General features: G+C 41.2%; 1 protein-coding gene across 4 annotated transcripts in view; it reads right to left on the bottom strand.

Moving 5' to 3' along the window:
- The window catches only part of THRAP3 (thyroid hormone receptor associated protein 3), a 62,245-nt gene that overhangs the window by 14,683 nt on the left and 31,890 nt on the right, over positions 1-15,672 (bottom strand). For all 4 annotated transcript variants that reach the window (XR_014807462.1, XM_084963881.1, XM_084963880.1 and 1 more), the window contains 2 exons: positions 6,451-6,618; positions 437-1,342 (listed from right to left, as the gene is read on the bottom strand). Coding sequence is in view for 3 of the 4 variants with exons in the window: in XM_084963881.1 (XP_084820007.1) it covers positions 437-1,342; positions 6,451-6,587 (1,043 nt within the window). In the remaining variant the exon portion in view is untranslated. The remainder of the gene's footprint in view (positions 1-436; positions 1,343-6,450; positions 6,619-15,672) is intronic.

Genomic DNA, 15,672 nt, shown 5'->3' with positions numbered 1-15,672 from the left:
CAAGGGGACAGCTCTTCACCGTGATGGGCTGATGCAGACTGATCACAGTAGATGGTGGGTCCTAGTGGGTCTAACAGCGCCAACAGCCATTCATTTTGGTAAAGACCACTTTTTTTTTGATAGCTGACCCACAAATCTCTACTGTTCTCTGGCTTACATTGGTAGAATCCAAGGCAAATTTTAAATATGAAAACATCACTGCAGAGTGGTCTAAAGAAAACTTTATGCTGCAATACAAATTTAGGAAGGTAGGAAAACTAGAGTTAAGCTAAAGGATACCTTAGGGTGATGCTTTAAAGTTTGCTGAAGGAAAGGTTTAGGAAATGGGGATTACTTCTGATTATTACCACTAATCAGAGCTCTAAGGATCACATTACAATTAAACCACCAGCTGGTGAGATAAAAACACAACCGACAGGGGAAACAAGATACTTGCCTCTTTGTATAGGCTGCTCCTCCTGGAGCAGCACCCTCCTCTTTCTGAGATGAGCCATATGTGGAGCCAGTGGCTGGTGGACTCTTACCCACAGGGCTTTTTTTGGATGGACTCAAGGACCCAGAGCCATGGTCAAACTGACCTTGGTGTGTCCCAGCCTGGTACCCAGCACCACTCTGCAGAGTTGAGCCCATCTGGGATGTGCTGGAAAGTGGAGGGCTAGGTTTTGGCACCGGGCTAGGACGTGGTGACCGCCGCCTCACCACCACAGACTGGAGGGGGCTTTTGAGAGCAGGGCTTCGCTCTCGGGGACTCATCTCAGACACTGCTGAAGCCCGTGATGTAGAACCAGCACTGTATGTGGTGGCATCTGGCCACGGCTTTGAGCTCTCAGATGCTTTTGTGTCTTGAGAGGTGCCTCCAGAGAACGTCTGATCCTTGGCCTCATCTCCCTGGTTATCCCCGGCAGCCTGAGACGGCCGGCTATCCTTGGAAGAGGACTTTTTCTCCTTTGTAGATTTGCGCTTAGAAGATTCAACTCGGCTATGGTTGGAGGAAGAACGAGAAGATGAGGAACGCCTTGACCTGTCAGAGGAAGACTTATCGGAGTTTCTAGAATGGCTCCTGGACCGTGGTGAAGGGGACCTTCTCTTTGGGGACCGGGATCGGGAACGGCCCCGACGAGGACTGTATGCTTGCCGGTAATTCTGCCAATTTGAGCGGTAGTTTCCATAGCCTCCTCGATTATACTGGCCCCATGGATAAAAGCCTCTGTTGCGCCCACGGAAATAATAGGGCCTTCTATAGCCTCTGTTGTGACCTCGGAAATCTCGATTCTGATATACTCTTGGGTGATTTCTCTCTCTGTTGTGAGCCGGAGAATATGATCTGGAACGAGACCTGGAACTGAAAGAGGGGCAAGGGAAGGAAGAAAAGTTTGAATTTTTGACACAAGCATTTTTATTCATGAAAAACCTGCCAACAAAGAGGTAAATCTCTGCTTTTATGTATCGTTTATTTTCAGTAACTTTCAAACAAAAGTATAAAAATACTTATTCCTACCCTTATAGCTATACAGACAAGAATCACTTTAACAAATGAGATGCTTCATGAATATTGTAGCACCTTCTGCAATGTAGCTCTAAAGTGACCGAAAAAATAAAAGTGTTCTTAATGTAGTAAAGTGAACAAACCCCATTTTAATACAGTACACGAACTGCTTCGAGTTTCAGAGGCACAGAAGATTTTACAGGTAAGTTCCTACGTCACTGAAAGCGAGGAAGAAAGTGAGGAAGAACTACAAGCGGGCAATTACTCAAGTCTCCAGGTCCCAAACTATTCTAACACTTTACTCCACATCCTATCGACCTCTGTCTGTGAGGGACTAATTTCTTAGCTTCCACTAAGATTTGGGGTTACAACAGTTCTAAACCAAAGAACACTTAAAAACGAACTCAAAGAGAATGCATTTACCTGTTCAAAGCTTAAAAGAACTTTAAATCAGATCAGCAAAGCATACAACACTGTTTGTTTTACTGGGAATCTGGAAATGATCTATCTAGAAGGTTGTCTCTGTGGCTGAGTAAGATCTTACCTTGGCACCACAAGAGGGCACCATTTGACCACAAGACACCTTCACACACAAGAGGGCGGGTAGCCAAGAGAAACTACCAAACAGCCTCACACTTGGCCATCTTTCAGGTCAACCTAACACCTAGTGTTGTGTTCTTCTTCATCTAACAATACAGAACTCTAATTTAGCAAAGGCACACTTCCAGAACTGCAAGGATCCAAAAATAACCTAATTTTTATAAAAATTACATTTTTACAAATGCCAGGGAGCATTTGTACAAAACCCCAAAATTGAATTTGTTGGCGCAAAAATCCACTGAGGTTCTTCAACACGGCTTGTCAACTATGATAAAGAGCATTAACATCAGTCACTACTCCTACAGTCAGCTAGAAATAGGTAAAATTATTAGAAAACCCCTAAAATGTTTTCTTTACAATACAGAATAAAAATGCTTCAGTTCAAAAACATTTCTCATACAGACCTGACTGGAAAGAGATGCATTTTATCTGTTTGCTTGGTATTTTACAAGTAACTCTATTTAGGAAAATGTGACAGGTTTTAACAACTAAACACAATGTTATTTTAAAAAAGAAACTTACACTTTTAATCTAAAGAAGATAAAGTGGGATTGGTTTTCCACTATTTACTACCCATGGTACTCAGTTTCCTCTATGGGAGGAACAACTGGAACTGGCAAAGATGCATCATATCGCTGGTTGTTAATGGTTGCTGTTTAAGCACAATTTAAAAAAAAAAAAAAAAACTTACCTTCCACACTTTTCAATTGAAAACAGTACCAATAGAAGAAAGAAGGAGGGAGAGGCAGATGCAGGCTATGAAACTGAATATGACCCAATTAAATGGCTATACTTGAGGGAGGTGATGCACTACCAGCACTAAGGAGGGTTTTATTCATGTTCCCATCCTCAGAGGTTACTGCTGCTTCTGTCACCAATTACTAGTAGGGCCCTGCGGCATACTGCATCCAAAACCCGCAGTCACTGCATAGATGCAGGAACATGAGGCTCTGCAGATTGCAAATGAAGTTATTTATGAGAAGTCACTTAAAAGGATACAGTCTGTGAAATACAAGGAAACAACCAATTTTCTCCAATTCTGTAGGAATCAGCAGTTAAGGTAATTTAAAGGCATGGTTTCTCAAACTCTCTGGATAGTATACTTTCCTTGCAGGAGAGGGAAAACAAAAGAAAAAAATCATGAAACAGATAAGCCAGAAATAAAAACTGAACATCCAGTGGCAAATTTATCTGTTTCTAAAAAACAGAGGGAGTTCCCATCATGGCTCAGTGGTTAGCGAATCCGACTAGGAACCATGAGGTTGTGGGTTCGATCCCTGGCCTTGCTCAGTGGGTTAAGGATCCGGCGTTGCCGTGAGCTGTGGTGTAGGTTGCAGACAAGGTTCAGATCCAGCGTTGCTGTGGCTCTGGCGTAGGCCAGTGGCTACAGCTCCGATTCTACCCCTAGCCTGGGAACCTCCATATGCCTCAGGAGCGGCCCAAGAAACGGCAAAAAAGACACAAAAACAAAAACAAAAAACAGAGAAATCAGACTAGAATCAAGTATTAAAAATATGCTTTTTAGTGGAAATACTCCACTGGGTTTTTTTGTTTTTGTTTTTTTTGGTTTTTTTTGCTTTTTAGGGTCACATCTGTGGCCTAAAAGTTCTAGGGCTAGGGGTCGAATTGGAACTGCAGCTGGCAGCCTATACCACAGCAGATCCTAGCCATGTCTGTGACCTAAACCACAGCTCATGGCAATGCTGGATCCCTACCCACTGATCGAGGCCAGGGATCAAACTTGCATCCTCATGGATACCAGTCAAGTTCGTAACCCGCGGAGCCACAAGAGGAAGTCCTCTTTAGGTATTAAGACAGCACATAAAGGGGCTCTAGACCTACCCCAGTACATATTCCTGCCTAAGGTATTTTCCCCTCATTTGGCAAGTTGATTAATGGCCATGCCAAATTAGAATAAAGAGAAGCAATCTGCCCAGAAAGATGTGCAGAACTCCAGTTATCAAATACTTCACAGTTGGTTAACATTTTTCAATTGGGTTTATGTCAGTTCAATTTTATCTTAGTTTCAGTTGTAGAGCCTCCTCTTTTTAAGCCAATTATTTAATTTCCATTTACTAGATTAAGTTTTAAAATGCTACCTCTAGAAGCAAATGAGCTAACACTGAGGTTTAAACAGCTCAGATCAAAAGACTCCAGGTATAAAATGGGAGTTACTAAGAGTATCTGCTCAATCCTATGGCCTTGATAGCAACTTCCTTAGGTAGATATATTTTCCTCTCTTCTTTTATTTTTTTGGAGGGGAGATGGGATGGAATTTTACTTACACAGACCCTGACACAACTGGACAATGAAACAGACTCCATTTAGCACAGGGCTTGAACAAAATCTGGTACAAATATGTGCACCCAAGGAACATGGGAAAGAAAAATAAAGCTAGGATTGGGTTACCCTCAAGGTGTAACATTATCTTCATTAAAAAAAAATTTTTTTTTTTAATTCAGTGTTTTCTTTTGAGAGAGAGATTCAACATTTATATCTTCTGTTCTACACTATAGCAAAGACTTCGATATTTATCCACACCTACTTTTTGTTGAATCTCTGCTCTGAAACTAATTTTTAGATAGGCTTCTCATAGATTCCAGTTAAGAACTAACTTACTCTTGGGAGTTCCCGTCATGGCTCAGCAGAAATGAATCTGACTAGCATCCAGGAGGACCCTGGCCTCGCTCAGGGGGTTAAGGATCCCTCATTGCTGTGGCTGTGGCACAGGCCAGCAGCTACAGCTCTGATTCCACCCCTAGCCTGGGAACCTCCATATGCCATGGATGTGGCCCTAAAAAGACAAGAAAAAAAAAAAACAACACAAAACAACAACAACAACAAAAACTAACTTATTGGGAGGAGAAGGGGAGATGCTACTAACCATTTGTCTTTAATCTCTTTTAGAAGTACTATAAGACTATGGAAACCATCAAGAATAAAGCTTAGGAGTTCCCGTTGTGGTGCAGTGGTTAACAAATCCGACTAGGAACCATGAGGTTGCGGGTTCGGTCCCTGCCCTTGCTCAGTGGGTTAACGATCTGGCGTTGCCGTGAGCTGTGGTGTAGGTTGCAGACGCAGCTCAGATCCCGCGTTGCTGTGGCTCTGGCGTAGGCCGGCGGCTACAGCTCCGATTGGACCCCTAGCCTGGGAACCTCCATATGCCGCAGGGGCGGCCCAAGAAATAGCAAAAAAAAAAAAAAAAAAAACCACTGAAAATTATCTCCTTGCCTACTCTAACTTTAACAAAAAGAATGAAATTGTGCAAAGATTCTCCCTTCGATATTTAAATACTTCAATATTTCTCTAACACACATAGAAACTTACATTTACTAAAAAGTTCTTAATCAATTCACAAAAGAATAGTAAAAGTTTTAAAGAATGAAAACTGAACTCACAACGCATCAAAAGAGGAAAAGATGCTGGAAGTTTCATATCCTACTGCAAGACACAGTTGAAACGGGGGAAAAACCCTACTAAAGGGGTAGAAACTAAATTAAAGAATAATGGCCATAAATTTCAAAAGAATTCTTTGTACATTTAGTAGGACAAAATGATGTCTACCATAGCAACTTTTAAGTAGTTTTAAGATGTGTTTGACTTGGAGTTCCTGTCATGGCACAGAAGAAATGAATCCAACTAGGAACCATGAGGTTGTGGGTTTGATCCCTGGCCCTCCTCAGTGGGTTAAGGATCCGGCATTGCCAGGACCTGTGGCGTAGGTCGAAGACATGACTTGGATCCAGCGTTGCTGTGGCTGTGGTATAAGCAGCTGTAGCTCCGAATGGACCCCTAGCCAACCTCCACATGCCACGGGTGCGGCCTTAAAAAGACAAAAAAAAAAAAAAAAAAAAGTTGTTCGACTGAATAAATGCAGCTTGTTAACAACTGGCATATACAATTGGTGTATACAAACGGCTCCTGATAAGTTTTTTAGGTGTAATTATTTTAGTGGGTTAAGGCTTCTTTCCTGATAGTACTATTAATCCTCTGAGCAACCCTTTCTTTGATGATACAAATAAACTTTAGTCCAAACCTCCAAAAATATTTTAGTGAAAAATAATCAGGTACAGAGATTTGAAGCAAATAGCTTAAATAAAAATAAAATGCTCTTTCTTCCAAAGTGGATGAAAAACAGTATTATGGTCAGAAGAGAAAAGGAATTAGGGAAACAGCACAGCAGTCGAAGCCGATTGCGATCTGTAGCCCTTGAAGAGACATGGAATATCTTACAGACCACACGCTGCCCTCAAGCCAACCCCTCGCCTCCATCTGGCACTCACAGGAAGAGCTGAACGAAAGATCATCAATGACCCATACTGACGGATCAGTGATTATATTAATATACACTCACACCCCCTTACCTCAGCCTGCGCTTCCTCGAACGAGAGACAGATCGACTTCGGGACCGGGACTTTGAAAATGAACGAGAACGAGATCTTGATGCGGATCTTGACCGAGAAGAGCGAGATCCAGACTTAGATTTGTTTGTTTTTGACATCTCTGAAGAGAGGGTCACTTTTCAGTTACACCTAAAGGAAGAAGATAGATTCAAATAAATAAGTCCCTTTGAAAATTTGAACTTCCATAGACACAAACAAGTTTTTTTTGGCCACTTTTTTGGATCACTAACTCACTCTACACCAAGGAAATTCAGAAACTTTATTTTTTTAAAAAAGATGAAATTTTTTTTTTTTTTAAGAGTGAGTTCCTACTGTGGCACAGTGGGTTAAAGAATCCAACTGCAGTGGCTTGGGTTGCTGCGGAGGGGCAGATTCAACCCCGGGTCCAGTGCAGAGGGTTAAAGGATCCTGCATTGCCATGGCTGTGGCATAGGTCACAGTAGCAGCTTGGATCCAATCCTTGGCCTGGAACCTTCCATATGCTATGGGTGTAGCCATTAGAAAAAAAAAAAAAAAAAAAAAAGAGTTCCCATCATGGATCAGTAGTAACAAATATGACTAGTATCCATGAGGACGTGGGTTCGATCCCTGGCCTTGCTCAGTGGGTTAAGGATCCAGAGTTGCTGTAAGCTGTGGTTATAGGTCACAGACACAGCTCAAATCTCAACTTGCTGTGACTGTGGTGTAGGCCGGCAGCTACAGCTCTGATTCAACCCCTAGCCCGGAAACTTCCATATGCTGCAAGTGTGGTCCTAAAAAGACAAAAAACCAAAACACGATTCTTTGCCCTTTTATCAAGGGGTATTTCTAAGCGGTACAATTCCAAACAGACCAACCCACAGCAGCAAACGGACAACCTAACTTGTAATTCTAACTGGGAACACCATGAAACTTACAAAAAATGAGCAGTCTTTTCCCAATAAGCAGATAAGTTTTACAAAATAAGTTAACTGTTAATAAAAGTACCAAGATGACCTGAGACAGGCTTCCCAGCTCTAACAGAAGAAACTCTATGCAATGATATCCTGGTTAAAGAGTATGTGGCACATCTGACCATTTCCCTACTCCCTGGACCTTGAAGCCACGAGGCACGTCCTTAACATTTACTACCAAAGAAAAGGTGGAAGTGTGAGAGAATATTCTCAAATATTTTTGTAGCACAACAGGATGTACTACATCCCATCAAATACAGGATATTAATCCATAAACATAGGACTAAAGTAATTTATAAAGAGAACAACTGTTATTTTCTTCTGGCTCATCATTAGCTTCAAGAGTCAACCCTCTTTTAGGGTCATTTTCCCATGAAAAAAGAAAACAAAAAGCAAAAAACAAAAAAACAACAACCCTGTTTTTTTCCTTTTCAAAGATCACAAAGCTAGTTAATAGCCAAACCAGGCCAGAACTCCAAGATCTTTTCTACCACACCTCGTTGCCTCACTGCTTAACCGAAGATTCTTTTATGTGATGTTGCTTCTGGCAAAAAAATAAAATAAAATAAATCAGTCGACATTTCACCTTCTTCTACCCTATTAAATTTTCTTGTTATTGAGATCTTAACTCAAAAGCTCTCTCCTCAGAGGTTTGCCCTGGCCACCCAATCATTCTCTAAGGTCTACTCCAGTATCTTTGTTTTCTTCTTCAGAGCACTCTATTTCAGAACTTGAAACTGTCCTGCTTACTTTGTTTTTCCACCTTTACCCACGTGGACTGTAAGTGCCCACCAGCAGAAATCTCATCTTTCTTATTTACTGCTGTATCCTCAATGCCCAGAACAGCAAGCACTTAAACAGTGTTCTTATTAACTTGTCCTCAAGGAGGGTATTATTATAATCCTTTTTACAGATGATAATACTGAAAAATAAAGAAGGAAACAATGGAATTCCCTGGTGGTCTGAATGATTAGGACTCAGCACTTTCACTGCTGTGGCCCAGGTTCAATCCCTGGTCTGATAGCTGAGACTCCACATCAAGCTGCTACACCCAACAGCCAAAAAAAAAAAAAAAAAAAAAAAAAGGCGTTAATTTGCCCAAGAGCACACAGCTTTAAGTGGCAACACCTGGAATTGAATCTAGGTGACCGGGCTCCAAACCAGTGTTCTTAACTACCATTACGCAGTGTCTGGCACATCAAAGGCATGCAGAGGCATGAAGGATGGATAAATGAATCAAAGTCTCCACTCCTCCTGAATTTCAGATATGGTAAAGAAGACAAGATAGGAGTTCCCATGGTGGCTGAGAGGTGAGCAAACCCAACTAGCATCCATGAGGATGCTGGTTCAATCCCTGGCCTTGCTCAGTGGGTTAAGGATCTGGCATTGCCATGAACCGTGGTGTAGGTCGAAGACACAGCTCAGATCCCACATTCCTGTGGCTCTGGCATAGGCTGGTGGCTACAGCTCCCAGGTGGAAATTAAGCCCTTTTCAGCTGCATCATTTACAAATATTTTCTCTTAGTCCATAGGCTATCTTTTCATTTTGTTGATGTTTTACTTTGCTGTGTAAATGCTTTTAAGTTTGATTAGGCCGGATTTGCTTATTTTTACTCTTACTTCTACTGCCTTGTGAGGCTGACCCAAGGAAACACTGGTATGACTTTTTTTTTTTTTTTGTCTTTTTGCCTTTTCTTGAGCCGCTCCCGCGGCATATGGAGGTTCCCAGGCTAGGGGTCAAATCGGAGCTGTAGCCTCTGGCCTATGCCAGGGATCAAGCCCGCAACCTCATGGTTCCTAGTCGGATTCGTTAACCACTGCGCCACGACGGGAACTCCCACACTGGTATGACTTCTATCAGAGAATGTTCTGCCTGTGTTCTCTTCCAGGAAGACTTTAAGCCATTCTGAGCCTATTTTGGTGTACTGTGTGAGGGTGTGTTCTAACTTCCCCAATACCACTTGCTGAAAAGACTGTCTTTTCTCCATTGTATATTCTTACCTCCTTCGCCAAAGATCAATTGACCATAAGTGTGTGTGGGTTTATTTCTGGGCTATTCTGCTCCATTAATCTGTATGTCTGTTTTTGTGCCAATACTATGCTGTTTTAACTACTGTGGCTTTGCAGTATTGTCTGAAGTCTGGGAAGGTTATGCCTCCTGCTTTGTTCTTTTCCCTCAGGAATGCTATGGCAGTTCTGGGTCTTTTCTGATTCCATGTAAGTTTTAGGATTATTTGTTCTAGCTCTTTGAAATATGTCATGGGTAATTCGATAAGGATCCCATTAAATCTGCAGATTGCTTTGAATGGTATGGCCATATTAACTATATTAATTTTTCTAATCCGAGAGCACAGGCTTTCCATTTCTTTGAATCATCTTCAATTTCCTTTATTAATATTTTATAGTTCTCAGTATATACGTCTTTCACCTCCTTGGTCAGGTTTATTCCTAAGTATTTAAAATTTTTTGGATGTGATTTTAAAAAGGATTGTTTACATTCTCTGACATTTCATTTTTAGTATAAAAAAATGCAACCGGGAGTTCCCGTCGTGGCACAGCGGAAATGAATCCGACTAGGAACCATGAGGTTGTGGGTTCTATCCCTGGCCTCATTCAGTGGGTTAAGGATCCAGCATTTCCGTGAGCTGTGGTGTAGGCGCTATAGCTCCGATTAGACCCTGGGAACCTCCATGTGCTTCGGGTGCAGCCCTGGAAAGATAAAAGACAAGACCAAAAAAAGAAAATGCAACCAACTTCTTTATGTTAATCTTGCATCCTGCTGCCTTGCTGAATTCATTTATTTTGTAGTTTTGTGTGAAGTCTTTCGGATTTTCTATAAAGACTAACACGTCATTTGCATATGATGACGATTTTGCCTCTTTATTACCCATATGGATATCTTTCCTCTTTCTTGTCTGACTGCTGCAGCTAGGACTCCCAATACTATGTTGGAAAAAAGTAGTGAGGATGAGCATTCTTGTCTTGTTCTAGATTTTAGCGGGAAGGCTTTCAGCTTCTCTCCATTGAGTGTTACATTGGCTGTGGGTTCGTCATAAACAGCTTTTATTAAGCTATGTTCCCTCTATGATTTTTCTGCCATCTACTGAGATGATCATGTGGTTTTTGTCTTTTCTTTTGTTGATGTGAGGTATTACATTGTTTGATTTGCACATGCTGAACCATTCTTGTGACCCTGGGATGAATCCAACTTGGTCATGGTATATGATCTTTTTTTTAATGTGTTGTTAGGATTTGGTTTGCTAATATTTTGTTGAGAATTTTTGCATCTATACTCATCAAAGATACTGGCCTGTCATTGGTAGTGTTTTTTTTTGGTAGTGTCATTGTCTGATTTTGGTACCAGGGTTGTGTGAAGATATTATTTCTTTTTTTTTTTTTTTTTTTTTTTTTGTCTTTTGTCTTTTGTCTTTTTTGTTGTTGTTGCTATTTCTTGGGCCGCTCCCGCGGCATATGGAGGTTCCCAGGCTAGGGGTCCAATCGGAGCTGTAGCCACTGGCCTACGCCAGAGCCACAGCAACACGGGATCCGAGCCACGTCTGCAACCTACACCACAGCTCACGGCAACGCCGGATCGTTAGCCCACTGAGCAAGGGCAGGGATCGAACCCGCAACCTCATGGTTCCTAGTCGGATTCGTTAACCACTGCGCCACGACGGGAACTCCTTTTTTTTTTTTTTTTTTTTTTGTCTTTTGTCTTTTTTGTTGTTGTTGCTAAGATATTATTTCTCTTAAGTATATATTTAGGAGTGGTACTGCTCAGTCGGATTGTAACAATGCTTAACCTTGTGAAGTACTGCCAGACTACATTCCAAAGCAGCTATACCATTTTACTTTTCCCATCAGCAGTACAGGAGGCTTCCAATTTCTCTACATCTCCAACACTTACTCCCCCCATCCTACCCCACCCTTTTGGCTGCACCCATAGCATACAGAAGTTCCCAGGCCAGGGACTGTATCTGAGACACAGTGGCAGCCTATGTCACAGCTACAGCAACACTGGATCCTCAACCCACTGCACCAGGCTGGGGATCAAACCCACACTCCCACAGAGACAATGCCAGATCCTTATCCTACTACACCACAGCAGGAACTCCCTCCAACACTTAATTAATGTCGGTCTTTTTTATTATAGCTATCCTAGTGGGTATGAAGTTGTATTTCATTATGATTTTGATTTGTATTTCCCTAATTACTAATGTTATTGAGCATATTTTCATATCTTTACTGGCTATCCATGTATCTTCTCTTGGAGAAATGTCTATTTAAGTCCCTTGTCCATTTTTAAGTTGAATTGTCTTTTTACTCAGTTATAAGACTTCTTTATTTATTTATTTATTTATTTTTGGGGTCTTTTTTTTGCTATTTCTTTGGGTCGCTCCCACGGCACACGGAGGTTCCCAGGCTAGGGGTCGAATCGGAGCTGTAGCCACTGGCCCACGCCAGAGCCACAGCAACGCAGGATCCAAGCTGCGTCCGCAACCCACACCACAGCTCACGGCAACGCCGGATCGTTAACCCACTGAGCAAGGGCAGGGACAGAACCCGCAACCCCACGGTTCCCAGTCGGACTTGTTAACCACTGCGCCACGACGGGAACTCCCAAGACTTCTTTATAAATTATGGATACAGGTCCCTTATTAAACGTATACCTTACAAAAAGTTTCTACCAATTTGTAGGCTGTCCTTTCATTTTTCTGATGTTGACCTTTTAAGAACAAGAGATTTTGTATTTTTTATTTTTTAATTTTTTTTTTAGTAACATACAACTTATCTTCGGAGTTCCCTTTGTGGCTCAGCAATAACTAACCCGACTAGTATCCATGAGGATGCAGGTTCCATCCCTGGCCTTGCTCAGTGGATTACGGACCTGGTGTTTGCTGTGAACTGTGTGTAGGTTGCAGACACAGCTCAGATCAGGAGTTGCTACGGCCGAGGCCCGGCGGTTGCAGCTCAGATTCGACCCCTAGTCTGGGAACCCCCATATGCCGCAGGAGCAGCCCTAAAAAGAAAAAAGAAAAGGAGTTCCTGTTACGGTGCAGCAGAAACGAATCCGACTAGGAACCATGAGGTCTCGGGTTCAATCCCCGGCCTTGTTCAGTGGGTTAAGGATCTGGCATTGCCGTGAGCTGTGGTGTAGATCACAGATGCGGCTCAGATCTGGTGTTGCTGTGGTTGTGGCATGCGCCAGCGGCTATAGCTCCAATCAGACCCCTGGCCTGGGAACCTCCATATGCTGTGGGGGCAGCCCTAAAAAAACCAAAAACAAACAAACAAAAAAAACCAGAAAACAACCCACTTATCTTATGTTTTTTGCTCCTTCTGCTTTTGGTGTCATGTCTAAAAAGGGCTTGCCCAAGGTCACAAAGATTTACTTCTAGGTTCTCTTCTAAGAATTTTATAGTTTTAGCTCTTGGATTTAGGTCTATGATCTATTTTGCTTTTAATTTTATATTAAGGGTCCAACTTCCTTTTTCTGCATGTGGATATCCAGACACCCTAGTACCATTTGTTGACAAGACTACTGTTACCCTACTGAAATGTTGGCATCTTGGTCAATAATCAATTACCCATAAATGTGAGGGTTTACTTCAGTATTCTCAATTTTATTCCATTGATCCGTATGTCTACACTTATGCCAATACCACAGTCTCGATTTCCATAGCTTTGTAATACATTCTGAAATCAAAATATGGGTTTTCCAACTTCCTTCTGCTCCAAGACAATTTTGGTAATTCTGGTTCTCTACATATCCACATGAATTTTAGAATCAGCACACCAATTTCCGCAAAAACAAAAAAAGTCAGCTGGGATTTTGATAAAAACTTTGAAATCTGTAGATCAATTTGGAGAGAACTATCATCTTAACATTAAGTCTTCCAACCCATGAACATGGAATGCCTTTCCACAGTGGATTCAAATTTTTGGATACAAATTTTGTGCTCATTTTGTTAAATTTATTCCTAAGTATCTTACTCTTTTTTTGATGCAACTGGAAATGGAACTGTTTTTCTATTTCATTTTGATTGCTCATTGCTAGTGTCTAGAAATACAATTCATTTTTATACACTCAATCTTGTATCCGGTAACCTTACTAAATTCATTTAATAGTTCTAATTAATAGTTTTTCAATGGATTCCTCAAGATTTTCTAAATAAGATCATACCATGTGCAAAAGAGATAGTCTTCCTTCCACCTTCATGTACAATGATACCTGTAGGTTTTTCACAGATGTCCATTATCAGGTTGAGAAAGTTCCTATTCCTATTGGGTCGATTCTTTTTTGTTACAAAAGTACATTGAATTTTTTTTTTTTTCAAATGTTTTTACTGTATCTATTGAGATGATCAAGAGGTTTTGATCCTTTATTCTATTGTATTACATTAATTGATTTTCAACAGTTACCACCTAATATGTGCTTCTAAAATAAGTCTTAAAATTAGTCTTTTCCCTGTGTAAGGATCTCTAACATAACCTTAAAAGAATGGGACAAGTCCCTGAGGACTGATTCCATGCAGGGCTGGCCTCCCTATTCATTGCCCAGGCCCCAGGACTGTTGTCTCTGCTCTGTCAAGAGGGCAGCATACTTTTCCAGACCAGATGGCACTACATTTGATGACTGTCAGATAACACAAGAGTGCTAACAAAATAAGTTTAACACTTCAGGATACCAAACCCAGGAGGCTACTAACTGGTTAGAGATCATGTCTGATTTGTTCTCGATTTTATGCACAATGCTTAGCCATGGAGTGGACACCTGGTATGTGCTACACGAACAGGCTCTTTACACTTCTTACATTCTCCATTATCTTCATCAAACAAGCAGGAATAATAAAAGATCGGCTCATCAAAGAGTAACAATATGGTCCAAGAATAAAATTAAGTATGTACCGCAGCCCTAATCACTACTGCTAAACTAGCAGCTGAGCTCAGCCTTACGCCGCCTTCCATGTCTTCCTCAAAGGCGCAAAAGGCCAAACTGATCGAAGTATTAGGGAGACCTCACACTTCATTTGGTAGTGCCAGGTTAGAGTGAAACTCCACAGCCATCTAATCCAGTCAAGACATCCCTGCTCTCAATAGTCACTAAAGGCAAGAAGTAGAAAACTCTTGGTGAACAAAAGGACTGGGGGGGGAAAAAAAGACAGATCCAAAAACCAGCCAAGAAAGAAATCCACCACTCACAAAGGATTGCAGGCAAAGTAGTGGGCCTGATGGTGTGCCTCTAGATAGTTAGAGACCAGAAAGCAGAGTTCACATGAAATACTAAACATGTTTACTATTTTATGCTTTTCCCTGGAGATTATCTTCTCCTGAGCAAAGGGGGGAGAGAGGGAGGGAGAGAAAAAAGGAAAGAGAATCAAGAGCAGCTGTGGGTATCTCTTATCTCTAGGGTAACACTTTGTCAAGGCTTCACTTCACACCCCACATCCCTGAAGAAATCAAGTCAGAGAACCCTTCTTGACTTTTACTCTGCTATTAAGCAGCTCTCTTAAATTATTAAACCCATCTGTAAATATAACACCAATTTCAACTCTGAGGTCTTAAAATTTACAGAGGCAAATACCCTAAAAAGGGAGGAGGGTCCTTTGGGGGAGAAAGGTAACTTTGCTGTTTAAACAACTTATAGATAAAATAAAAGGTTTGCCCTCGCCTATGTTATAAAATCAAAATTATTCTGGAGTTCAGTATTAAAATTTTTAAGCTTTAAATACCAAATCTATGTAATTTGGTAGAGTTTTATTTAAACATGTGCAATGTGTAGATACAGATGTACACATAAGACATATCCACATAAGCTCATGCCGCTGATGGTTAACAGAGGTTACTGCTATGGATCAGAAAGGAAGACATGAAGAGGAAGGGAGCAAGAGAAGGGAAAGACGTATGACACACAGACAAGATGGGAGTACACTCCTCTTAGTTTACATATAATCTTTTTTAGCTAATGAGTTTACAGGTGACTTCCCCTTACCAGTCTTTTAAAAAGTTGTTCACATTCATAGTTAATGGTGTTGATTCTTTTCATGTGGACTGAATCAATTATCTATGTACTTTCTTCTAGTAATTTCCACATGACCCTAAATAAATAAAACTGCAGCTTAATTATTCAAAGTCCACATAGGTAAACTTCAGGTAAATTTTATCACAATGGAATTGTTTTCCTCTTTTATGACTTTAAAGAGAGTTAAGAAAGGCCAGCCTTGGAGTTCCCTTGCGGCGCCACAAGTTA

This window comes from Sus scrofa, chromosome 6 (assembly GCF_054392235.1).
Source record: "Sus scrofa isolate SSC_HxYL_T2T_F1_AM1 chromosome 6, Sscrofa_HxYL_maternal_Yorkshire_Landrace_v2.0, whole genome shotgun sequence".
NCBI classification, from domain to species: Eukaryota; Metazoa; Chordata; class Mammalia; order Artiodactyla; family Suidae; genus Sus; species Sus scrofa.
Note: the sequence above shows the minus strand (reverse complement) of the source record. Positions and strands in the feature narration are given on the sequence as shown.